Source organism: Tachypleus tridentatus, chromosome 6 (assembly GCF_004210375.1).
Source record: "Tachypleus tridentatus isolate NWPU-2018 chromosome 6, ASM421037v1, whole genome shotgun sequence".
NCBI classification, from domain to species: domain Eukaryota; kingdom Metazoa; phylum Arthropoda; class Merostomata; order Xiphosura; family Limulidae; genus Tachypleus; species Tachypleus tridentatus.
In genome coordinates, this window is record NC_134830.1 from 151,463,206 (window position 1) to 151,490,526 (window position 27,321).

General features: G+C 32.5%; 2 protein-coding genes and 1 pseudogene across 3 annotated transcripts in view; 1 reads left to right on the forward strand and 2 right to left on the reverse strand.

The window, feature by feature from the left end:
* Positions 1–1,986: 1,986 nt before the first annotated feature.
* Positions 1,987–5,520, reverse strand: LOC143254066 (vacuolar ATPase assembly protein VMA22-like). The gene is made up of 2 exons (XM_076508813.1): positions 5,503–5,520; positions 1,987–3,067 (listed from the first exon to the last, which is right to left on the reverse strand). Exon 2 carries the CDS (start codon positions 3,059–3,061, stop codon positions 2,399–2,401), a length of 663 nt encoding a protein of 220 aa, XP_076364928.1. The 5' UTR covers positions 3,062–3,067; positions 5,503–5,520; the 3' UTR covers positions 1,987–2,398.
* Positions 5,521–6,457: 937 nt separating this feature from the next.
* Positions 6,458–16,335, forward strand: LOC143254068 (serine/threonine-protein kinase Pink1, mitochondrial-like). The gene is made up of 9 exons (XM_076508814.1): positions 6,458–7,142; positions 7,449–7,602; positions 9,041–9,118; positions 10,099–10,297; positions 11,358–11,531; positions 12,388–12,551; positions 13,450–13,571; positions 14,890–15,126; positions 15,707–16,335. Exons 1-9 carry the CDS (start codon positions 6,663–6,665, stop codon positions 15,977–15,979), a joined length of 1,881 nt encoding a protein of 626 aa, XP_076364929.1. The 5' UTR covers positions 6,458–6,662; the 3' UTR covers positions 15,980–16,335.
* Positions 16,191–27,321, reverse strand: part of LOC143254067 (ER membrane protein complex subunit 1-like) — a 40,153-nt pseudogene continuing 29,022 nt past the window's right edge. Inside the window, exons 14-22 of the transcript XR_013029943.1 lie at positions 25,447–25,602; positions 23,405–23,518; positions 22,499–22,583; positions 21,925–22,035; positions 21,078–21,190; positions 20,030–20,241; positions 18,517–18,601; positions 17,485–17,633; positions 16,191–17,232 (exon numbers count right to left, since the gene is read on the reverse strand). The product of XR_013029943.1 is annotated as an ER membrane protein complex subunit 1-like (transcript). The remainder of the gene's footprint in view (positions 17,233–17,484; positions 17,634–18,516; positions 18,602–20,029; positions 20,242–21,077; positions 21,191–21,924; positions 22,036–22,498; positions 22,584–23,404; positions 23,519–25,446; positions 25,603–27,321) is intronic.

The window sequence follows — 27,321 nt, forward strand, 5'->3', positions numbered from 1 at the left end:
TGCACATCAACACTTGACATGTGAAGAATGATTGGGAAGTAATAGATTTACATTTGCTACTTTTAGATTTAATAAATATTTGTTTTTATTGTGAGATAAAAATGATTTTGCTTTTTAAAAGCTCTGCTGTACTAGTTTAGAACCTTTTTCAATAAGTTATTTAAAATGTTAAACAAGAAAATGGGGATTTGGCAAGGATGTTTGCCCCAGGGGCTGTGCTAGCTCTCAGTGCCCCTGAAGCTACCTTACAAAAACAACAATGATGTTTGCCCCAGGGGCTGTGCTAGCTCTCAGTGCCACTGAAGCTACCTTACAAAAACAACAATGATGTTTGCCCCAGGGGCTGTGCTAGCTCTCAGTGCCACTGAAGCTACCTTACAAAAACAACAATGGTGTTTGCCCCAGGGGCTGTGTTAGCTCTCAGTGCCACTGAAGCTACCTTACAAAAACAACAATGATGTTTGCCCCAGGGGCTGTGCTAGCTCTCAGTGCCACTGAAGCTACCTTACAAAAACAACAATGGTGTTTGCCCCAGGGGCTGTGTTAGCTCTCAGTGCCACTGAAGCTACCTTACAAAAACAACAAATATTATAAAATAATATTTTAAAGCAAAGACTTCTCTTATTTAAATATAGAGCTCTGCAGGTCTGTGTTTAACCCACACTATAGACAATACACTGCAAATGGAACAGTTTATTTTATTTTCAATTTTACAACCTGCAAGCTACCATTCTGTGGATAATGTGAACAGACAGAAAAATATGCAAAAAACAAATAATTGTGCAATGGGAAATTGAATGTGATAAGTTAACACATTTTCAATAGATGATATGAAATATGTTCTTCCTGCGATATAGGTGGTTCTAGGCAACAACAAAAATTTAAAAAACTTTCAGATAAATTACGTGAAGTACACAGTTAAAGTAGGAATCCTCACGTCACAAGCCTTCATGTAAGAAAACTAAATATTATCTCATGATATGTAGTCAAAAACAAGCATGACATCCTACTGGTACTGAAAAATGGAACTTATTTTTAAGGTGGTACCATGGCTTATTTGAGCTACCTTGTAATTTTTTTACATTAACACAGATTTTTTTTTTTCCTTTTCCAAAAACAGGTTCACTCCAACCTGTTGAATACCTCCCTTTATTTGGGACTTTCACCTCTGGACAAAAATCATTATTACAACTTGAATGTCTAGAATGATATAGGTAATAATGAACCTTAGTTTTTTGTTAGATCCTCATAATTTTCTTTTCTTAGCAGAGCTTCAAAACCTGGCCAACAAATGCTTTTGAAAATAATAAGATAAAACGTAGTGCATGTACCTTTACAATGAGGCCAAGTTTGTATTCCCTTTATAAAGTTACAATCACAACTTAGAAAGGGCTAGATTTACTACTTTGCAACATTTTTGTATTATTGTACTCGAGGACTAAATCCAACCTGCATAAATATTTCTAAATGCAACAGAATATTGGTATGACTGTCAGTGTCGATACAACACGTGATGTAACCACATACTATATCTGGCACAAATCAGAATGTTACAATAAAACCTTTCTTTCTGAACTATAAAGGTGTGGGATCAGAACAGAGGTAATAATATTTTTGTGAAAATGGCTGGTATGGGTAGAGAAAATTTTTATGTAGAGGAGCGAACAACGTTTCGACTTTCTTCACTCATCGTCGTGAACCTACATAAAATATTTTCTCAACCCATACCAGCCGTTTTTACGTATATATTTTTTCTCTACAAGTGGGCTTTCTTGTCATCACAGAGAGAGGTAATAAATTAGAAAATTATACCCAAAATCTAAAGTCTGTTTCTGTGGTATAAACTATTCTTATTGTTTTATAACAGTGATAACAAAAACTACACAAAATGAGAATCATACTTTTAATATTTGTTTTATTACAGGACATTAGTTATTAAAAGGAAAGACACAAGACTCATTAGATATATAACTGAAAGATAACTTATAACAGACTAATATTTTACTTACAAAACGTAAACAATTACAGAATTTTTTATATTACAAGCACTGTACAAGAAAAAAAAAATTACTTTCCACATGTGGTACGTTTTATTTTAAGAAATGTTTAATTTACAAAATAACAAGTCTTGAGAGCATTTTCACAAGGTAAAGATGTTTAATTACAAAAAAACTGATAAAAAGATGAAATATCTTAATTTCTATAAGGTTAATTTCTCAGGTTATTATTTTGTCATAAACTGTTATTAACAACCACTGGACCCAGCCAGTTGACAGGTAAATCTTCACTATTCTTGCAAATCATTTTACCATTGAAAGGAAATATGCAACAATCAACAGTTTGAAAGTTATTACAGTCCACATAATTATATGCAACTATTTTTCTACTTAGCCTACTCTCATGTTTCAGTTAATAGAACTTGTTGCTTTAATGTGCTTTTTTCCTTCAAAAGTGACCTAAACCTATCGATAACAGCAAGTAGTTCACTCTGTACTGAAGCCAAGTCAACAGTTACCAAAAGAATCTGTTGGAAATTCTGCTGACAGTGCTGAAGACTGGGTGATACAAGAACTCCAAACCATTTGAGTGGGTCAACGTCATTCCCTACATTAACTTTCAGGTTTTCTAGACTCTTTGGCTGACTTTCTACTAACTCTGTAACTGTAGACACTATCTCTTTTTCAGTATCACTCACTTCCTTCACTGTCTTTTCTTGTTTTTGTCTTTTTCTTATCTTACCCTCCCTCACTTCAGCTGGTTTCAGTGTGGTGGTATATACTGCATCACCAGAAGCGAGTTCATACTGCCTGTAAAGCAGGTTGTTGCTGTGAACCTCACGGTACGTAACGACCTTACGTGCTACTGATTCTTGCAGGTCAACTTGAACTATACTAACTCGATGACTGCCCATACAGTATCGGGCCTTGGACATGTTCAAAAATCCATCCTTTATCAATGTATTCAGTTCTTGTTGAGACTCAAGAAACCTTGAAATTAAAGTCAGAGCCTGAATTACCAGCCTATCAAGCTCCTCACACAAGTCTGTCAAAATTCCAGTCATTGTAATCTAACAATGAAAGAAAACATTGTATAGCAATGTGTTCAAAGGCTCAAAACTACCTGTAAAATACGTTATGAATTAGAAAAGAAAAACAACTATTAAACAACTAATTTACAATTTTACAAATAGGCTAAAATGGACACTCAATTCTCTGAAATGACTTTCTTTTCATTTTTCCTAATATACAGAAATATTCCAGTACTTTCATGCCTGAACCACAACAGACCAACCTAAGCTATTATGTAATCAAATGCATAAAAATATCAACTGGATTCACATAACTGACTTTAATATGTTTAGTTAGAAAAAACAGCTACTTTTACAGGTTCATTTTACACTGGTATAAAATAAAATACAGGAGATGTTTGCTTAAGGTTTTCATCGAGATTTCTGATGAACATTATAAGAATCCTGCAATAAAAGAGACAATAAAACATAGATTTCCCATATACGTACTTCATATCTAGATATGATTTACTACATTTGTTGTTGAACACAACTTTCTAGAGTAAAGAAGAAAACTGGGGACGAATGATAAAAGTTTGTTTGTTTTTTGCTTATTTGAAACAAGCCTACAATTAACAATTCCAGTTTTCTATTAATAAGCAAACACATGAATGTTACAAATCATATTATCATTACTATTAATGGTGTATATATATAAAAGCATTGCTTGGAGTTGTCTATGGTTTAATCTATTTATTTAAGAAAGGATGTTGAATTATTAGAGAGCATTCAGTGGAAAATCAGGATTCTTCAAGATGATTTTGAGGCTGGAAGTAATGTCTTATAAGAAATAATTAACATACATCTTTTGTATTTTAGAAAAGAAAGGTAAGAAATGCTCTTTATCAAGGCTTATCCAATAAAACAACACCATAAAAAGCTTCTAATTTTACTTAGCTGTATCCTAAAGTGAACAGGATGATTAACTTAAAATTAAAAAGACTTCAGTAACAATTTTATTTCATAATACACGACATACTTCAGTTATGGAATAAGTTGTTAATAGCAGAAGTGAAGACTGGAATCTTGTAGGAGTTTAACAATATTTTACTTTGTACTGAGGGACCCACTTTTAAGAAAACAAAAGCTTTGAGATGGCTTGACTGGGTAACGACAAACTTCATTATAGATGTATGACATTTCAAGATTTTATCATCATCAGATACTATTAATTTACTAAGATACAAAAACCAATTTATATATGTACACATTATAAGATACATCAGATACTATTAATTTACTAAGATACAAAAACCAATTTATATATGTACACATTATAAGATACATCAGATACAAAAACTAATTTATATACGTGTACATATATACTAATAACTTACTGAGATACAAAAAGCAATTTATATATGTGTACATATATACTATTAACTTACTGAGATACAAAAACTAATTTATATATGTACACATTATAAGATACATCAGATACTAGTAATTTACTGAGATACAAAAACTAATTTATATATGTACATATCACATGATATTTCTTCACATTTGATGTATCTTGGTACCCTGGAATGTTGATTTTTGGTGGGGCTGTTTTTCCTCTTGTTCTATTTTGTGTTTATTAAAGTTAAGTTTTTTCTTTAAAATCAGTGTTTTGTATGGATATACTAGTTTGTTTGTTTTTCGAGTTGCAATAGTGATAAACATGGGAGGGTTTTTTTATTTTCTACCAGTTTTTTTTAACAAAAGTTCTGAACAGTTATTGCATATTATCTCAAATTACAATGAGACTATGCAATTCTATATAAATTTTATTTAATAATGATTTTAGTTTAGTGTCAAATTTTGGGGCAAATTTCACATCAACAGAAATTTTGTTTGATGGCAAGTTCTCTAAAAGTGTTATTTTTTGAGTTGATGCCAGGGATGAATGGTAAACTGCAGCGTAATGTTGAGTTGTTTGGTGTATTAGTGTCAGTTTTGTTTGCGAGTTTTGAAATTTTCTTTCTGATTGTTGTGTAAATGTTTATACATTGATGTTGAGAGAGAGAGAAAACAGAATTATAGAAAAGTATACAGGGTTATAATTTGCCCATTTCTTTTTATCAGAGGTGTTTCTTCAAATATATTCTTTAAAAAAATAATTAAAAACTAAAGGCACCTTGCACTTCTATATATTATTTTAATGTTTTTTTCTTTTACTTGTATAAGTCTATTGGCATCACGCTTAACCTAAGACGATGTAATATTTCACTGCTTTAAAAGATTACACCCAACTTATTTTAACCTTGTGAACTTCGAAAATTATCAAAAATTAACATAATGTAACTTTTTAGTTCAATCGTACTTGGTAAATCCCTGAACTTATTCTTTTTAACATATATTACTTGTACTAATCACTCACTATTAATACTATGCTTATTTTCTACCAAAATTGTGGTTTGCTGGTACAGTAGTATCGTTTTAGCGGTACTCACTACTTGAAAACTACATCTCTCCACTATCTACTCTTATATTGCGCAAGATACAGAATTACACATCCACGCTATCTTTCCCAACTCATGATGCCAGTTGAACACAGCGCTACCTAGTAAGTGTGAAGATATATCTCGACAACAACAGCATTTTCTTTCCGCTTAATTAATTTTATATAAATAACAACCTAGATGAAAAGTTACGGTTTTAAACGCCACAAGCAAAATAAAACGGTTATAGAAACGAATCAACTATTAACTTTATTTTTCCGACGTTACATTAAAAGGTCACCTTTCATAACATCACATAACATATAAGAAATACCGTTTCCTACAGTTTTTGTTTTCTCTTATCGCCCATACGATATCAGTTATGTTATTGAACGAAGAGTTTATTATGCGGTAACTTGAAGAAGACAAGAAAAAAAACTTATGAAAGGCTGCGTTTGTTTTACACCCCTCTTACTTCGAATCACAGTGAACATATTTACGATAAAAAAAAACATTTTCACTATTTTCTTGATGACGAGAAACCCACTCGAAATAAAAATGTATTTCAGAACGGCTGGTATGGATATTAACACTTTTACTGATAACGTGAGAACAACGTTCCGACCTTCTTAGGTCATCTTCAGGTTAACAAAGAGAGAGTGTTTGAATATGACCGTTGACGGACACATGTCTTACAAACGAGAAAATAAACGGTACCGAACTGTAGGGGACTTTACAGGTGTATGTTAGGTTATTAATTAGTATAGGTATAAAGGTGTTCCTTTATATTGGTTTAATTTTGGTTTTAGTTGCTGTATAAGTAGAGTTTATTTATATTTGTTTTCCTACATAGTATCTGGGTGTTTTCTATAGTATAATTGTATTTATTTAATGTGCAGTAAATGTTTTAATTGACCAGAACAACGACAATTAAATTTATTATTACTATATTTACTTGTTAATGTTTATTTTTATGAGAGGGCGCTAAAAACGTTAAGATAATCGAAAGGAAATCTAACAGAATCGTAACTACGCAGTTGAGAATAAGATTGTTTAGGGTATTTGTCCGGTTAGTTAAAATTTTTGTCACGTATTTTGTAAACAAAGTATTGTCACCACTAACTATTACTTAAAGCATTATGATGCCTCCCTTTTCTTTTGGGTAATCAAATATGAAATTATCTAAAAATATATTTAGTTCTCTTTTGGCACAGCAGGCCAGGGATGGGATATATACCCAACCCTCATTTAGATCTGTTGTTGATCGAGCCTTAGCTCAAGGGCGGTTATTACTTCGGTGTTGTATTGGCAGAGCTAAGGCCAAGAAATGTTATGAACCAAATTCGCCTTTTTCAGAAACGTTAGAGAAGAGCATTTCAAATAAGTTAGGTGTTTTGCAAAATACCAATAGAAATCAGTGGAAAGGCCTTTGGACGAAGTATTTTAAATGCGAAGGGTTTGTAAAGCGCTTTCTTGATAATTGTGTGTCAAACTCGCTCGCCGCTCAGTTACGAAGAAATGCAGCAAGGTGGCATATGACACAAGTAAGAGATGCTGTGCCTTTTGTTGCATTTGTTGGCTTGGGACTTGTTAAAGGTTCAACCCTTCTTTCAGAACAAGAGGAACTAGAAAGTGTATGCTTGGAAATAAGGGTAAGCAAGTTTGAAGTTTATTTCTTGTAAGATTGCAATTATTAGAAAAAGTAACTGGGAGCAGTTTGTGAGATGCAGATTTGATTTAGAAAAAAACGTATAGATAGTCAAGAATAAATATGTATGGATTGTTATTTGTTGGGTGATTTCATTAATTGAATGGTGCTATTTAATGAATTATCAGTACATAGCTGTTTCAGTGGTGTTTAGCAAGTAACTGTCATGCATCTGAGGTATGGATGGAAAAAATGTTATTGGATATTTGACAACAGTGCACATCATTGATTTGTATTTTCACACTTTTAGGATGTCTTCTCGCATTTTCCTTGTACAGTTACAAACAGCAAGATTGATGTTGAACTGCCTGAAGTCACTGTTGAGAACCTCAAGATTGGAAATGCGATTGCAAAGGGCTGTAATGCAGTAGTTTACAGTGCTGATTGGAAAAGTGAAATGAATGGTACTTTCATTTACTGGTACTATTAAATCAACAGAGTTAGTTTTCATTCTGTTTCCTCGAAATATTAACATCGATGGGCGATTAGTGGAAATCTGATTCCATTTAGTGAATTAATTATTCTTGTAGAAAAGTTTTATATTTGGAAACAGATTTTACTTGTTTATTTTCATGGGTTATGACTCTTAATAAACTAAGCTGAAGAACCTTGGGTTAATTGAAAAGAATGAGAAATCACAGCAATAATTTAATTACTAGGATAATTTGAATAAACATAGATTAATTTTGATTTTGGTTGATTGACTGTTTACTGTAACACCGATCAATCTTTATAGGTGCTTGATGGAGTTAATCATTCAGCTGTTGTTAATAATGTAGTATTTTTGTATTATTTAAGACAATTTCTTTTTAAACTATCATATTTTTACATCTTCACTGGAATTAAAATCAAGGAAATAATATACTTTGGCAAACAAGTTTTATTTAAAAAAAAAGTAAAAATTTAACCATGTCAAACAAGTTTTGTTAAGAGTGAAATCGTTACTATAATTCATGATTGTTTTTAATGGTATGAGACTTGTGGTGGTTAACATATATTAATCAATTAAGGTACAAGTCGTGTTTAGTCGATAACATTTATTAAAACGATTTAATGCTTTTTTGTTTGTCAGATAAGATCAAATGCACAATTAAAGTATAAATGTTTAAGAAAAAATCTGAAAAGAAACGTGCTGAATTTTTAATATGTACTTATTGACCAGCGGAAGTACTGGTGCTTTCAGTTTTTCATTAAATTTATTTCATTGTTAATTTGGTAATTTCTATACATGTGGCATTTTAAAAGTTACAAATTATTCTGACTTAAAAAGATATGTTTGGTATTTGTTTTCATTTGATAATTCCTCCACTACACAAAATATCTTTTTGAAAAGTTGTACCAATTTATACAATGTTTATACCTGTTAAACAGCTTTGTGTCCTGTTTGTATGAATTTAAAATGCTTGTTAAACTTGGAGTTCATACAATCTCTTGAACTGTGTCAGCTTAATTATTTGAGATTTACTGTTCAGTGTTTGTAAACTGTGAAAAATTTATTGTAAAATGTTATACACATCTTGGTAAGTGTGAAACATGGTCATTACTTAAATTGATTATCTCCATATATAATTTTTTTTAGCATAATTAAATCTTAAATGCATTTTGGAAAAACAATGTGACAAATTAATTTACTGCTTAATACATTTATAAATAAGATGAAACTATAAAAAATCTGATTTTGGACAAATCAAGTACATGTTTTAAACTTGACAATTAAAAACCAGTTATTTTTTTAACACATAGTTGTAGTTAAAAAATTTGTTCAGGTTTCTTGGGTATTTTTGGAGACATTTCAAAAAAAGCACGTTGGTCATTTCAGTGGTATTCATAACTTTCTTGTAGATTGTGAACTTGGTTCCTCACCAGAGATGGGAACTAAAATCAACTGTGAAGAACTTAGTGAAGAGTCTGTTTATACTGGTAGGTTTCTTTTTTGTAAAATGTTTTTGTACTGTTAGTTACAAATGGTAATTCTTTGACAATCATGAGTTAAGAATTATTATGTAATGTGTCTGAATTTCAAGTAGACAGCAACAGTAATAAATCTTCTAACAAAGGATAAGGTCTGTACCATTTGTATCGCACATGATTGTTTTGTACATGCTTTGAAACTGTATGTGAGAAATAATTAAAACTTGTATTTTCTTGTTATTTATAAATGGATATTTTTTGCAGGCATTAACTCTTATCAAATAAGGGAAAAGGTGAATTATTTCTTCTAGCTTGATATTAGGAGATTAATAATAATGTTTAAATATGGTACAAGATTTTGATTATGGAAATTCTACTTCTTCTTGAATGAAAAAAATAATTGGGTTTATATTTCAAAATCCAAATGTGTTGTGGTAAATATTTTAGCATGTTAGTAAACGATACTACTCTCTAATTACTCACAAAACATACCAAGTCTCTTGTCTTGTAAAGATTGGTTGTCAGTTTAGTGGCTATGGGAGAAACTAAAGATACCTAACATATTTGTTGTAATTCTGTTTATTGAATTGAATATGATACTTACTGTTGACGGCAGTGATATATACATATGCCTTAACTTTGTGTAACGTTCAGCCAGCATGTTTCAGTACTAATGATTCATTTTCTCTTTGTTATGGTTCTTTGTTTTCCCCATTTGTTGTGCTTGTTGTTTAAAATGCCCACAAATTACCGATGGGGTAAAAACCAGTAACTTATCACTCTTTAAAAAGTAACAACATGTTAAGTTGATTTGTGTATGGTGACAGAGTTAAAATGGTTACATCAAGTGACTTGGCAGAATAGTGGTGCAAACCTAAAATCACAGTAATTTAGACATTGAACCTACAAACAGCTGTGTTTAGTTTGGGAAATGTTAATTTTGAGTGTCTAGTTTCTAATTGTGTATACACATGTTGACAATTGTGTAGGTGAAGCTGGTCATCCACCTAGTGACCTTGCATCATTGATACCAGTGGGAAAGTTTGAAAAGTTTAAGCTGGCAGTGAAGATGATGTTTAATTATGATGCAGAATCTGATGCTGGTACTATACTGAATGCAATGTACAAGGAAAGCCTTCCAGCATGGATGGGCTGTGTGGGCAAAAAGAAATCGTTCTTGAGAAAGAGGTAGGTGTTGCACCAAATCATGCTATCTCTGACAAACGACCAACTAAAGCTGTCCCAACAACCAGTCAGTAGTGGTCTCCTTAGAACTAGTTTCCCACTCTTGTACCAGTGATTACGCTTTGTGTTACATCAAAGGTTTTTCACTTGAAAAAAAAGTTTTTTTGCTGATTGACGGAATGTTGCTTTTTAACTGTGGTTGGCTTTGTATGATCACTTGTTCAGTGTAACATTGTGGAGAAGAATTGAGGGTGTTGTAATGTAGGCTGCCAACCAACAAGTAGAACAAACTTGGGACAAATCTTGTGTTTCTGTCTTCCCATTCTGCAACTACAGTTGTCCAATGTTAGAATATCCATGCAGTGTCTGAGTTTAAATAAGATAGTAGGCTATTAGGAAAATAAAATAAACTTCCATGTGATGTTGAATTGCTGAAACTTTTTACGAATACAGTAAATTTTTGCTTTGTTTACATAATATTAGGAAAACATGCCTTTAAGGTGACTAAGTGAAGAAGAGTTACTGAATTATTGAAAGAAACAACAAGGCTAGAGTTGTAGAAATTGATAGTGGTATAAGATTTCTCATCGGTCTGCCTGTTAAAAAATTGAAACTCTGTAATTATTGGAGAACATTTATAATACTTCAGTTAATTTTACCCTGATTATGTGCCACCCCAAGTATATACATGAAATTAAAATATTTTTGTTTAAAATTAAGTTTTGGGGGGACTCTCCCCCTCAGTCTCATTGCCGTGGACCTGGCTAGAAGTTGCACTTTTCGGAACCCAGGCCTTTTTTTTTTGACTGTTTTCTTCATTTGTTCAATTTCACGTGTGGATTGTTATTAAGTTACAAATTTGTAGTGACTGGCTTTGTTATAAACTTAGTATTTTCAGTAAAAAATGAAGATTCCATCTTCTGTTTAAAATCTGTGTTTCTCAACACTCGACTTTGAAGTTGTTTGTCAGTATATTCATTATTTAAAGCCATGGCTAACTTAGTACTGGCTCTTAGTAGAAGAGTGCCAGCCATTATTTTTGTAATTGTAAACTGTTTTATAGGAGGAGAGCTAAGAGACTTGATCCTCACCCAAATATTGTTGAAATGTACCTGGCTTTTGCTGACTGGGTCCCACTGATGCCTCAAGCGAAATTACTTTATCCACAAGCACTCCCAGTACGTCTTAACAGCGAAGGATACGGACGAAACATGACTTTATTCTTGGTCATGAAGCGGTAAGAGTTTTAACACTTGTTGTCAGTACCATAACAGTCATGAAATTACCACTTGTAAAGTAAAGAATGTTAGACACTTTGTAATGTTGTCAGTAAAACTCTCATAAGAGTGCTCTTGGGGTTAAATGTATTTCCTTCTATCAATCTATGTGAAAGTAGAACAGTTTTAAAACTGTTATTCTGCACATCGGGGTGTGTTCTCTGAATTCCTTAATAAATAATAGTTATAATTATGTGGATAGAATTATTGTTGTCTTAGTACTTTATTTGTGTATATTTTTAAGTCGTGTTTGCTAATTAATTAAAAGGCCAATGGCAGGAACTTGAAGTACACAAAGTAATGTCAGATTCTTGGATATACAGAAGTTTTTCATTTTCTAATTTTGCACATCCTAACATCAGGTTCCTTCTGTTTTTCTTCACACATTTGTTGGTTTGTAATTTGGAGTTGTAAGACTGAATGTTTAATGTTAAAAATCTTGTTTTCTATAATGGACAACATAGTTTCCTACTCAACAACTTTGGTAAGTTTCTGGTTTTCAGTTTATACAAGACTAATGACACAAGTAATGTGCTATTCAGTACTACAGTAATTAAACCTATTTTTTTTGTAATGGGAATATAAGTGTATAAAGCTTCAGAGATAGTACTTTAATACTAGACTATTGTAATTCATTCTTGGAAGAGGGAGTTTTAGTTGTTGAAAACAAGAACTATTACTAAACAGTTTAATAGTATTGTTGTAATGTATGTTTATAATGTACAGTTCTCCCAGTAGATGCTAATACAGTTCTTTTTTGTATTATGGATATTTCTCCGTTTGCAAGTCTATGTAAAACATTTTTTCTTAAATCAGGTATCATTGTTCATTACGAGATTTGTTAAAAGCAAAGAACTTGGATTATCGCACTTCTCTCATGATTTTCACCCAAATATTGGAAGGTGTCACCCACCTTCTTCGACACGAGGTGGCCCATCGAGACCTGAAGTCTGACAACATTCTAGTGGATTTATCCTATGGTTGGTACTATTGATTTAAATTATTGGGACATTAATTTGTAGAGAACTGATTATTACAAAGACATAATGGTAATTTAACATTATTTGTATTGTGTGTGAGAATAGGATCGATTCCACTTGTTTGTGGTGTATTTACCTAAATCTTCTAGTGCAGAAAACTAAAATATTTACTATGAGTAACTTACTCTTAATAGAAATAAAAATTTGTAACCTGAGTGCTTTTTAAAGGTGGATCTCTCCTCTTCAAGGGCATATTCATGGTTTGAACCTGCAGCAAAAGAAAGGTCCATAATTCAAAAGCACTCTGATTATAAGGTTTTTATTTACTTCTGTCAAGACGACTGTTTTTTCTGACCCTGTTCTGAAACACAGTGTCAGTTTTACTCATTCAAGTGTAAATATTGTTATAATACATTGATCTTGTCAGTTTGTTTGCAAGTTTTATTGAAGAAATAAAAATGTGATATTTCTCATTGAATACAAGTTTAATTTTTCCATTTTCTACAGAGTTTGGATTTTTGAGGAAATGTTCAATGTACAAGCTTCTTGTTACTGTGTTTAGAATGTATTAATTGTACCCTAAAGTGAACTTCACTGATATGGAAAGGCTTAAAAGTTCTGAGGTTTTATAGGTAGTTAAAAGTAAGAAATTATCCAAGGTGAAAAATGTTTAATTTTTATATCAAGGTAAAATGTTGTGTCTGGTTAAATGTACACTTTGGTACAGTGATTATATAAGTAGTTTGAGGTATGACTGTTAGTAATTCTTATGTTTTATCCTCATTGAAGTTAGTATTATGATATAATTTACGATACAGAAAATATTTTAAGTTAAAAAAAATTATTACAAACTTCAAGCCACATTTCTCTGTAATCCCTGCCTTCTTTCAATCAACAGGTTTTTCTCAACCACTTGTGGCAATTACTGATTTTGGATGCTGTTTAAGTGATGGCTTGAAGCTTCCCTTTCATACAGAAGATATCAATCGTGGAGGAAACCTCGCACTTATGGCACCAGAGGTAAGACTTGTATAAGGTATAAAGACACTCTGTGTGTGTGCAATTTTAATAATTCCATACTGGTTTTGTTGTTAATTTTAATTCCATGTAGGAAGAAAAAAAGCAATTTGATTATCTTACATTGTTTCTTTGAAACACTGAGATATCCAGAACTAAGTTGTCTGCAGTAACCAATTTAGTGTACAGAACATAGGTTTGTGAAGTTTGATTATTGTGAGTAAAAGGTACTGGTTGGTTAAGAACTCACAACAGCAACATTAAAACTTTTGAGCTGTGATGTAGAATATAGTCCATTTTTTAGTTAACTCTAGATCAGGCATAACCAGTTTAACTCTTCATTAAATTGTAACTATGAATGTACCAAGTGCATCTTTACCAAACATTTGTTAAACATTACAAATCTGTTGTTCAAAGTAAAAGTGTTTTTTTTAAATAATATATTCTTAATAAATGTTTCTGTGAATTTTTGAAGCATCTTCTGAGTCAGTCTGAATGAAAGGTAGTTTTTATGACCACAACAAAAACATCTTTCAGTTTTCGTAGTTTCTAAAACCTCCCAAATGAATATGAAAAGTTTCCCTTTCAATAAAATTTTTCTCTGTAACACAATCAGCAATCTAGGGTAAAAGTGGAAGTATACCAAATACAGCTAAATTACTTATTATAATAAACAATTGCACAGAATTTATTCTTACAGCCACAGCCAATAGACTTTTTGGATGTAAGTTTGTTTACTGTTTTTATAACCCTACTTCGATGCTCTGGAAGTTACACAGTGTAATGTGTGCACATTGTGATATTGGTGAGAAATTTGTGCCATTTATGTTAGTTTTAGAACAATAAGTAAAAACGTACAAGAAAGTCAGAGACTATAAAACTGTGTTAACAATATCCATAGTATAAGTTGTAATTGTTGGTGTGCTCAGAAGATTGCTTTATGGAATAGAGGCTTGATGTATTCTTTCATTTGTGACACCTGTAATAACATTATTCACAAGCCTAAATTAATTTTGGTTACTATTATTGTTAAGTAAAATGGAGTGAGAAACCCCATCGATATGTTCACAATTTTGTTTCCACATAAGAACAAGATGACATTTGAAATAAACATAGCTGGTCAAAATATTCTTGCTGCTAATATTTTGGTGTTATTGTTACCTTCTAAAGCTACTGTAGTGTAAGGAAATGCCAGTTTTACTTCAATATGTAAAAACATCTTGGTGTGAGTTAGTGATGAAGGTTTATGAAACGGTTCTGTTATAAGACCAAGTTTGGTCTCGGGTTTTTTACAAAATAACCTCCTCATATAATTTCTCAGGTGTTAGCAGCAGAACCTGGCCCATTTTCTTCAATTAACTTCTCCAGGTCAGATGTTTGGACAGTGGGAACTCTTGCCTATGAAATTTTTGGAAAAAAGAATCCCTTTTATCGTGATAGTCCAGTTTATCTTGACAACTTTACTTACACTGATAATGAGTTGCCACCGTTGCCTCCTGAAGTACATGTGGTTTTACAGAAACTTGTAAAAGACCTCTTGAAGCGTGATCCAGACAAGGTAATGCTTCGTCTTTTCATATTGGTTACGTTGGTAAATGTATGTAAGATCAGAAGACTGCAGTATTATGCATTTTACCTAGCTTTATGTGAGAAGTTCTTTCAGAGGGTTAGTAATACACCTGCTTCTTTTACAGTGCTTTTTAGTATCATCCTTGTAAAATGTACATTTTACTGTTAGAGATTTGTAAATGACACTCATAACATATCTTTTAGTTGTTAGCCATTCTCTTAAAATTTCAACATTATTCAAAAACTGTTTACATGATAAGGATTGTGAGATTTATCAGACCATCTACCACAGTTTAACAAACAGCACTGATAAATCCCACTATTTTATGAGAGTTGGCTGTGGATGAGATAACCCCTCCCTACCTTCGTTTAAATTAGGGTCAGCTTATGCAGATAGTCCTTCTTTAGGTTTGCTTCAATACTTTAACCAAACAGTTGCCTTGCTGTTCTGTACAAAATGTCAATGTAAAAGATCCATGGATGTTGTTCTGATAATTGGATAAAGAACCATTAGTAAGTTTACAACAGAGTTAAATAACTTTAACTGACTGATTATTATTTTTGAGCAGCGTCCAAGTCCAAGTTTTGCAGCCACCATTTGTCAGTTGTTGCTTCTAGCTCCATCCTCCTGGTTTAGTAACCCTCCAAGTCACCAGATTGTCCTGAACTGGTTGGTGTCGGTAGCAGCTTTCACCATGTGCCAGAGCAGAGTTTTTAAAGATCACGAGTTACTAAAAGTCAACCCAGTTGAGTGGACTCTCCAAGCTACCTTCTTGTGCAGAGTTCATCTGGAGGAAGTGATGCAGGCTATAGCTTACATTACACAACTGTGTGTGGAATAACTATGTTCATTTCTTGCTTTACAAATCACCTGAATCAAGTAGATAGATTTAACACCAGCCTCCACTAGTACTGATTATATATACAAATTGTACAGAGAAAATTCTGAAATTGTTTTGTTACCCTAGAGTGGGGTGTAGTAAATGGATAACTATAATAATTTGTATAATAAATATGGGTGTTTCAAAGAGTAATAAAATGTGAGAAAACTGACTTAAGTTTTTTAATCTAGCAAACAATGATGCCAGAATTGTATAGATGTTTTAAAGGATAATTTTATGTATTAACTTATAACAAACAGAATATTGTAGTTATGATGTAATAGAAAAATGAAATTAAACCAGAAGCTTAATAATGATTGGTAGTAGAAGTTGCCATCTTTGTATATCCAAGTATGAGACACTAATGACAATGTTTCATGTCATAAATACATATAACAATTTATATACACCTGCCTGTATCATAAACTTAAACTTTAATTTTGAATTATCTAAAACTAAGATTTTTTCCATTCTATTAGATACTAAGGAAGGTTGGAGTTATTCATCCATCTGTCCTTTATAGTCATTATAAACTGAATTGCTCCTACAATCAAACTAGATTCCAATATAATATAGTACATACCCTTATAATACAACTAAATCCCTGTCATGTATGAGAAACATCACTTATTTTAAAATGAGGTGGACAAACTTAACAGTAGAACTCTTATAACCTTCTCCCTTATATATTCATTTTCAATAGTTTTAAAATCAGTACCAAACTAATTAAAGGAACCTTTCCATATACACACCATTTATGGCTGTAGCTATGTAAAGATAATTATCCATAAGTTCTTTGTTTCAAAAGTACCAGATACTGTAATATGTTAAACCACCCTCCTTTCAGAGAGAGTTCATGTAGTGTTCACAAAACTAAAGATACCTGAAATTGTAGAGCAGCTTAAAAACTTTAAGCTAGTTTTGAATGAAATATCACTCTGATATAAGTATTTAAAATTTGTGTGGGGTGGTCATACACATCTACATAGATTCTTCTAGATGTACACCAGAACTTTATAGATATTAAGGTACAAATATTTAAATAATTTTAAGTTATTTCCAAGCAGCTCGTAGAGCTTTCCTTGCTGCTAGTTTTTTGGTGACGTAAGAGACCAGAAGCAGAGCTGAGAGAACGGCTGAGATCAAGAAATGTTCAAAGTCGTCCTTGAGAATGTCGAATGTTTTTGAGGGAGTTACTCGAGCGTAGAAGATATCTGAAACGGTGAATTACATGAAATAATTCGGATGAAACTTTACTAAGAGCTAGTGAGCATTTCTAATGTACTGATAAAAAAACAGCTAAACCTACTTTAAAAGAAACAACAAAAGTGTAGCTGATTTTATAATTCTTATATAAGAGAACATACTGAGTTATAAAAAGTACTATATAAATATAAGGTCAAACTCTTATAATTAGTTTTTAATGAGAGAGCCTATAACATAAGAGGTTTGTGCTGGATACATACCTAATCCATATGCAATTATGAGACAGGTTGATTCCAAGCCTGAAGGGGCTGTGTGTATCCCTCTGATATGGTTAACTGTGAGGTTATAATTTATGATCCCTTCTGCTGGTACTGGAAGTTCAGGGATGTAGTGTATCAGTCCTTCTTCCCTGTATAAACAAACACAATCTTACGTAAAACCATAACTGTGTTTCTTCCCTGTATAAACAAACACAATCTTACGTAAAACCACAACTGTGTTTCTTCCCTGTATAAACAAACACAATCTTACGTAAAACCACAACTGTGTTTCTTCCCTGTATAAACAAACACAATCTTACATAAAACAATAACTGTGTTTCTTCCCTGTATAAACAAACACAATCTTATGTAAAACCATAACTGTGTTAGTACATGGCTATACTTACCTGGTGGACATAGCAAATATTTCATGTGAAAACATAGCTCTTAAGAAATAAACCACTAACATTTGTTAACAGTTGGTTTTACTATTGTATCAGAAATTTGAGTTCAAAAGAGGATGACACAGTTGAGAGATTTATTAAAACTTTAGTTACAAGAAACTTATGACTGCAATTTCGTTTTCATGGTAATAATTCCAAGTCTAAAGTGTAAATAAAGTAGAACTTAAAAAGTTAGGAAAAATACATTTAATTTTGAAAAATATTCATTGGTGGTTTCCAAGACAACTGAAGAAAAAAAAAGTTGAACTGTTATTGAAAAGCATCTTGAAAAGTTAATGTTGGATGAGACAGCTTATGGAACAATAGGATTGAAACTTATGTTAGATGTACCCTGACATTATGACATGCTCAACACTCATATCTAGAAAGGTTATATTTTTCATTGTTTCAATTTGTATAACTTTTCATATTAAACAGATTTACAAAAGAATATCTCAAGATGTGAGGTTTGGATATTTTTACAAAATTAGAGGCTGTAAATTTCTTTTATTTATTCTGTATGCCTGGCTGCAAGATCCTAAACTAATTTTTCTGTTGGATGTAGGAACACTGAACATAAGGTACTTGCCGGTGTTCTGGGAGAGGGTGAACTGGTCGTCGTGGGTCAAGAAAAGCTTTAGGAAGTTCTAACAGTGCTCCTGTTGGCATAGCAACTAAAATAAAAATTAACAGAATTTATTAAGGGTAAACATACTTGATGCAGAGGTTACAATCCAATATTTTGTGTTTATTTTATGAATAAAAGTAACTACTGTAAATTATTATTGAATAGATTAATCAAGTCGTCATGCACTATCTGGTTATGAAACATTCTTTCTTCTTTTATATTCCTATAATAAAAGTAGAAAACTTTCAAAAAAGAGAGAGAGACTTCTCCCACACAATATGCCTGACCATGTCTTTGTGGGAAACAGTTTAATACCTCCATGTGACTGTACCATTAACTGTTATACCTTGTTGTTTGAGTTAATTTTGGTTTAAATGTACACACCTACCAAACAATACAGTACAATTATAATAATTCAGCATCTGAGTACCACTAGTATGGGCTATGTTTCGTGTTTTTTGCAACTGCACCATTAAGCTAAAAAATAAAGTTTTACCACTGAGACATTAGGCTGTAAATAAAATTGGACAGTGGAACTGTTACGTGCTAACACAACAACTGTAGAGTGGTAAAGAATTAATGTTAGAATTGAGCACACTTTTATGTAGCATGTCCAAATTATTATGTAAGATACTCTGAGTTTAAAACAAGCGTAACAATGTAGGATATTCCTTGATGTTGGGAAAACATGTAGGGTCAAGAACCAAATAAATATTTTCAAGCTATATCCAAGTAATTTTCTTCTAAACTACTTGCAAACCAAACTGCTTGCAAGGTCCTTTGCCATGCACAAATAATATTACTGCCTCTGATTGATGAGGTTCTTTCAAAGTATGTTACACAGAAAATCAAAGATTTCATCCAAGTTGTTTGGTAAGAGTTTTTTACATTGAGGGTAGTAACAATAAAAATAGGCCAGGTGGTTTGGCCATGAGGATCGCAGATTCAAATCCCCGTCACACAAAACATGCTCACCCTTTCAGCTGTTATAATGTTTCAATCAATCCCACTATTTACTGGTAAAAGAGTAGCTCAATAATTGGTGGTGGGTAGTGAGGACTAGCTGCCTTCTCACTAGTCTAACTCTGCTAAATTAGAGATGGCTAATGCAGATGGCCTTCATGTGGCCTTGTTCAAAAGAAACTAATAAAAAAATATAAAAGTTCTCAACTTGTGAACTTCGCTGGAACTAAAAAATTAGTTGGTAATTAAAAGTAACAAATACACTTTACCAAAATCAATTTATCACTTATTGAAAACTATGTACTGTTATAATAAAAAGCCTCCGATAATTTACACAATTTTTTTATTATTTCATTGTAAGATATGATAATTTATTACAGATCAGTGACTCATTCGTTTTTGAGTTTTACTGTTATTATTATGTTTCATTTTAAAAAATGCTTTATATCTTAGTTATTTTCACACCATTATTAGAATGGAGAAGTGAAAGCTCTAAAGAGGCGTCACCTACTTATAAGATGTTTATTTGTAATTCCCCTCTCAGTCAGCGTGTGAGCCATAGCATCTATTTGACATGGGAAGATGTACGTCTGGTGTTCCACCAAAGGTGGGAAGGGCGGATTCAGCGATGAGAAGGCTGTTGTGTTACTCTGCATTTTTTCCTTCGTAAAGCTCGATGGAAGATATCTCTGTTCGACGATACTTTTCATTATAATAGTTGTACTGAAATAAAGAAACCACAACTTTCATTGTACATTCAAGGCCCCCAATTTGTCAGGAAACTAAGGGGTAACTGTTCTGACAAAATGGTGGTACAATAATACAGTTCTAGATGCACTCTGAAACATTTACACAACATGCATAAATGAAAAGCCATGTATAGCCTAGTATGCCTCAAATTATAAACTTATAAAAATATGCCCTTTTCTTTGGTGTTGTGAATACTTTGAAAGACTGACAATTAAACCTCACTATTTGATTAAACAAGAGAAGTGACCATTATTTGTTAGTGACCAATGTTGACAATGCCTTCAATCCAGTAAATATATTAAAAACTTGGGACAGTCCCAGTGTTATTGTTGAATGAAAATGTGAAACAAACTGAAAAATAAAAATAGACAGTGATGACACTGAGAAGATAAATGCCATTTGAATATATTAGTAGTTATGAAAAAAACATATCTTTTCCACTCCAAAGGGGGGTCAGTGAACTAATAATAACAAGTAATGTACAAGATGTTAAATGTTTTACCTACACTGAAGCAGGCTAATTGTACGTTTTAACACTCACACTTAACTTTGCCCCCAAGTGACATAGTGGTATGTCTGAAGACCCACTGCTTAAAACCAGGTATTGGTACCCATGGTGGGCAGAGCACAGAGCCCATTGGGTAGCTTTGTGCTTAATTCCAAATAATCAATCAATCAATCACACTCAGCATACTAGAACTGATGATAAATTTCATTATCCAGGTCACAAAAGCAAAGTTTGAATGGAATAATAGCCATTTTCTGTACTTTCAGCCATGAAATATATATAAAATAAAGGATCTACTCACCACCACCCAGTTTTCTGAATGAACCACATGTACTGGACCTCTGGACCTTTTATGAGAAGCTGAGTATATAATGCTTCCTGTTACTGCATCAATCAGGTAAATATTCAGTGTAGCTGAAATGATGAACAAAATAAGGTACTTAAACCTGTCCCACAATCCGACATGATATTATCTGTCCACCTGACCAACTTAATTTTAGACAAAAACATCCATTTTCTAGTACCCTCATAAAGTCCTAATTAGTGCATGTTAACCCTTCAGGCACATCAAATTGAAAATGATCATTCAGTTTTAGAACATAATGACAGCTTGCATAAATTTAGTGAAAACACAAGAACAATTTAATGCCATTTTGGATCCAGCTTTTCAAAAAATTAATTTTGAACTGCAAGTATTATTGACTTTTGAATAGCAACATATGCCACTTTGATAATGAGAAACCCACTTTGGAGAGGTCGAGAAAGAAACTTTAATGTTCGATACGAATCAGTGGACAAGATCATCTGTATAGATTAGGCCTCTTTATTTACTGATTTTGTGCATTCACTTTGCATCTGTAGCAGGAAATTCATGTCACATCATATATTACAGACACGAGCGTACCTAAAGAACTAACAATACTCGTGTATTGCCACATGAGATTGTTGATGATTCGAGTATCATTCGTGGTATTGGTCTTTTATGACAAATTTTAAAGCAAAAAAAAAGTTGACTTTCCTTAGGTTATACTAAAATGTCACTCTTTACATACTAAGGAATAAAACAAAAAAGAAAACTACAGCTCTTAGAACACTTAGCTACACATAGTTGATGTCTTTAAATTCATTATGGAAAAAAAAAAACTGACATTTTGTGACCGGATCATTTCCTTCGGTGACCACAGTCATCAAGTTGGGATTCAAATACTTGTAGAGAACGCTTCTGTCTCCCATGACCCGACCCTGTGAGTGAACATGTTCTATAAAAGAAATGTGTGTCTGTTACTGTGCGCTTCTAGTTTCTACAGTCCAGTGATGTGAAAATATTATAAAGTTATCTATGAATAAAAACCCTGTCCAGACATCCATGGTTCATCAGAATAAGGAACAAAATAGACAAAAAGTTGAATTAAAATTCTTAATATTAGAAACTTTGAGAAATTACCCTACTAATATACGTATTTAAGAAATGTGATCGTAAAACTACTTTGCTAAGTTACTGGCGTCACCACTGTCTCAACATTTATTATAGTATATTTCCTCCATATAAGGAGTGCCTAAGTAAAAACAATGACTTTAGGCTCACATATATAAACCTTTAAAAAAATTAACAAATCCATCAATTTAAGCAAATTTAGTAATAAAGTTTTATCTATTATTAAACAGTTTGGCTTCAAAAACTGTTTTCGAAAAAGCAACACAGTGGTTGAACAAAATATTCACCTGATGGATTCTTCACAGCAATTTTTATGATTTTCTGACTTTCAACAGGAAGAATGACCTTCCACACTGGTGAGGCTCGATCACTCTATAAAACAGACATGCCAAAGCTTAACTTAATCTAGAGGAAAAAGCTTATAAATTACTTTTTCACAGTATGCATCAGATTTCAGGTAAGGAATAATTATTATATTCATAAGAATCACATTCCAAGTTGAACAATACCTTTTTACACAGTCAAAACCTTGTTCGTAATCAACATTTACATGGTATATATCACAAAGTTGTAGTGAAAGATCCTTGAGGTGGTAGTGTTAAAAAGTCATAAAAGAGGACTGAGGACCTTGGTTGAATTTGTTACTCCTAACTGTTATCTAAGGAAACATTAATACAGTACTAACTACATTTGTATAACTCAGTTGCCCTGATATCAAACAAATGACATCAGTGGCAACAGCTACAAAGAAGTGTTATTAAATATGTCCTTAAGTAACATTCTGTCAGTTAACAGTGCTGGCACTTTCACAAAGAGATGATGCTTCCAGAACTTCAGTTTTACTACTGTGTAATTTGAGTCGTACTACTGCACAACTTGAATCAACTCTGAGTTTCAGAGATGAAGATTTTCCTCTCAACAGCAGTGTTGAGTTATAACTACTAACAGTATAAGCCTCCCAGAAGAAAAATGGTAAATTTGGTATGACAAGAAGGTCAACAAGTACCACTAAATACACAGCTTTACTGATATTACATATAAAAGCTTCATAACTAGGAATGATGTACTTACAGTAAAAATGCAACTATTAAATATGTGATAAAATTATACACAGTTGTATATCAGTGGGTTTTCACTCTTGTTGGAATCAAATACACAAATAAGTTTCATCAGAAGTACAAGTGTAGTTTTACCTCTGCGATCTTATAACCTGACAACGTTCCTGTTTTTACTTCAACGGTGTATATAAAATGCATATCTTTGTAGTGATCCAATATCCTTTCACAGCTTTTAGGATAGACGTGAACCTGGAGGAAAAAACACAGCTGAATGGTGCTGTATTGTTATAACATCCTTTCATACCTTTTATGAAAAAAAATGTATCCAAAAAGACGAAATTAAAATATCAATTAGATATGAAAGGTTTAGACATTGTTTAGAAATAACTATACATTACCAAACTATACTAACTGTCTATTACCAGACTATATCAACTATACATTACCAGCCCACACCAATCATACTAACTATACACTACATTATACCAACTATACATTACCAGCCCACACCAATCATACTAACTATACACTACCAGATTATACCAACTATACATTACCAGCCCACACCAATCATACTAACTATACACTACCAGATTATACCAACTATACATTACCAGCCCACACCAATCATACTAACTATACACTACCAGATTATACCAACTATACATTACCAGCCCACACCAATCATACTAACTATACACTACCAGATTATACCAACTATACATTACCAGCCCACACCAATCATACTAACTTTACACTACCAAATTATACCAACTATACATTACCAGCCCACACCAATCATACTAACTTTACACTACCAGATTATACCAACTATACATTACCAGCCCACACCAATCATACTAACTATACACTACCAGATTATACCAACTATACATTACCAGCCCACACCAATCATACTAACTATACACTACCAGATTATACCAACTATACATTACCAGCCCACACCAATCATACTAACTATACACTACCAGATTATACCAACTATACATTACCAGCCCACACCAATCATACTAACTATACACTACCAGACTACATCAACTATACATTACCAGCCCACACCAATCATACTAACTTTACACTACCAGATTATATCAACTATACATTACCAGCCCACACCAATCATACTAACTATACACTACCAGATTATACCAACTATACATTACCAGCCCACACCAATCATACTAACTATACACTACCAGATTATACCAGCTATACATTACCAGCCCACACCAATCATACTAACTATACACTACCAGATTATACCAACTATACATTACCAGCCCACACCAATCATACTAACTATACACTACCAGATTATACCAACTATACATTACCAGCCCACACCAATCATACTAACTATACACTGCCAGATTATACCAACTATACATTACCAGCCCACACCAATCATACTAACTTTACACTACCAGATTATACCAACTATACATTACCAGCCCACACCAATCATACTAACTATACACTACCAGATTATACCAACTATACATTACCAGCCCACACCAATCATACTAACTATACACTACCAGATTATACCAACTATACATTACCAGCCCACACCAATCATACTAACTATACACTACCAGATTATACCAACTATACATTACCAGCCCACACCAATCATACTAACTATACACTACCAGACTACATCAACTATACATTACCAGCCCACACCAATCATACTAACTATACACTACCAGATTATACCAACTATACATTACCAGCCCACACCAATCATACTAACTATACACTACCAGATTATACCAACTATACATTACCAGCCCACACCAATCATACTAACTATACACTACCAGATTATACCAACTATACATTACCAGCCCACACCAATCATACTAACTATACACTACCAGATTATACCAACTATACATTACCAGCCCACACCAATCATACTAACTATACACTACCAGATTATACCAACTATACATTACATAACTAGATTTCTTATTCCAATGTTATACTTCCTGCTTAAATCTCTTAGTTAGCTTTAACACAACCAGATTGTTCCTTTAATGTACAAATTTCTGTCTAAATCTCTTAAGAGTTAGAATTAACACAACTAGATAGTTCTTTTAATTAACTTCCACTACTTACTCTACCTTTTAACAGGAACAGAAATGTCTTACTTTTAATTCATCATCCAAAAGTAGGATCCCACGCAAGAACTCTGAGTTAACATAACCTAAGATAGAATTCTGGATAACCTTGTAACTTAGAACCTGCTGGTCAACAGTCTGGCCAGTGATTGGATGGAATGTAAAAATGTACCCCTGACCAGTCCTCTGAAATTTAATACTTTGGTGTAGAAAGAAACAAGACAAATATAAACAAACACTGATGTTGCTATTAAGGTTATTAGTATAATTTATATATAACATGTTGAGTAACCTGTAACAGCAGAAGCCTGATGTTTTCTTCGTTAAGTAGACAGATAAGAGCATCACCACATGTTTATTTATATCCTTAACTGAATATATATTGTTCAATATACCATTAGTAACCAACATAATCAATAAATATATATAAATATTTGTATGCACACAAACTCAAGGATTTCTCACCCATATGAAATGCATTTTAACCTTGCTGCTACTGGTTTTTCTATGGTCAGGGTTCACAATGCATATCATGACATTTGTAGACTTACATTAAAACTTTTATTGAACTATCATTTTACGAATGTACGTCAGTAAGTTCGGTATCAAACTGAAGATGAGAATACAAATGTTGATGTTATACATTAGTTAATTTCTTAACTTCAAAGTAAATATTACAATTCCTAAATACCAATGTTTGCATTTGTTTTTGAAATTCAGGCAAAGCTACACAAGTACTATCTCCAGTGTAAGACTAGAGGGAAGGCAGCTAGTCATCACAACCCACTGCCACCTCTTGGGCTACTTTTTTTTTTTTTTAATCAACAAATAGTGAGATTGACCTTCACATTATAACATCCTCACAGCTGAAAGGATAAGCATGTTTGGTGTGATGGGATTGAAATAAATGTGTGTGCTTAATGTGGCATGTTTGTGATGTCCAAAAACAAAGTCTATGGTACCAATATTGTTTAATGTGGCATGTTTGTGATGTCCAAAAACAAAGTCTATGGTACCAATAGTGTTTAATGTGGCATGTTTGTGATGTCCAAAAACAAAGTCTATGGTACCAATATTGTAATTTATGGGTTTTTGATGTATTATTTTAAAATGTGTATGTAAAGCCAAAAAAATTTTGTTTTATATCCTCCATGCATGAAACTTGATGAGATTTAACAAATTATGGCAAGTGAGTACACAATTATGAAGCAGAAGAGATCATTGTTTTCTATACTTCTTCACTGTTTTAAGATAACTAAGGAAAATTTAAGAATTTATTTGTCATTAATAAAATTATAGATACATACATTATGTATTACAACCCAAATGGATATGGTAACAGTGCAGGTACACCACATCATAGCAACTTTAATGTTAGTCAGACATGGCTTAAAGGTCAACAGAATAAAAATCACAAATACATATATTTGTACAATGTTATGAGATTTAAGCCAGTTAGACTTATATTCATGTTTGTATGTTCTAATTTGTACTCGTCTTAGAACAAAAAAGGTGTAATTGCCTCTCTTTTTCAAATTTTTATGGTGGTTACGAGGTCAGTCAAATTGACCAAACCTATGGAGGCACAATAGTTAAAATAAAAGAATAAAATATAGCTTTTCTGTAATAAAAAAAAAGCATGATAGGTTTATCTGGAGATTTTGTGTGTGAAATTTGACAATTTTCTGATGCATAAATATTTTTAACTTTAAAATAAAATAATTACTTGAATGTTGGACAGTCAACATTTGGAAAGAAAAACTGAACAAGTAAATTACTACTTAAAAATCTTAAAACTTGTTTAAGAAATCTGATATCTTGTGTATAAAACAATAGTTCAACATTACATCCATTAAAAAAGTGTTTTCATTAAAAGGAGGCCATAAAACTTACACAGTGTAGATT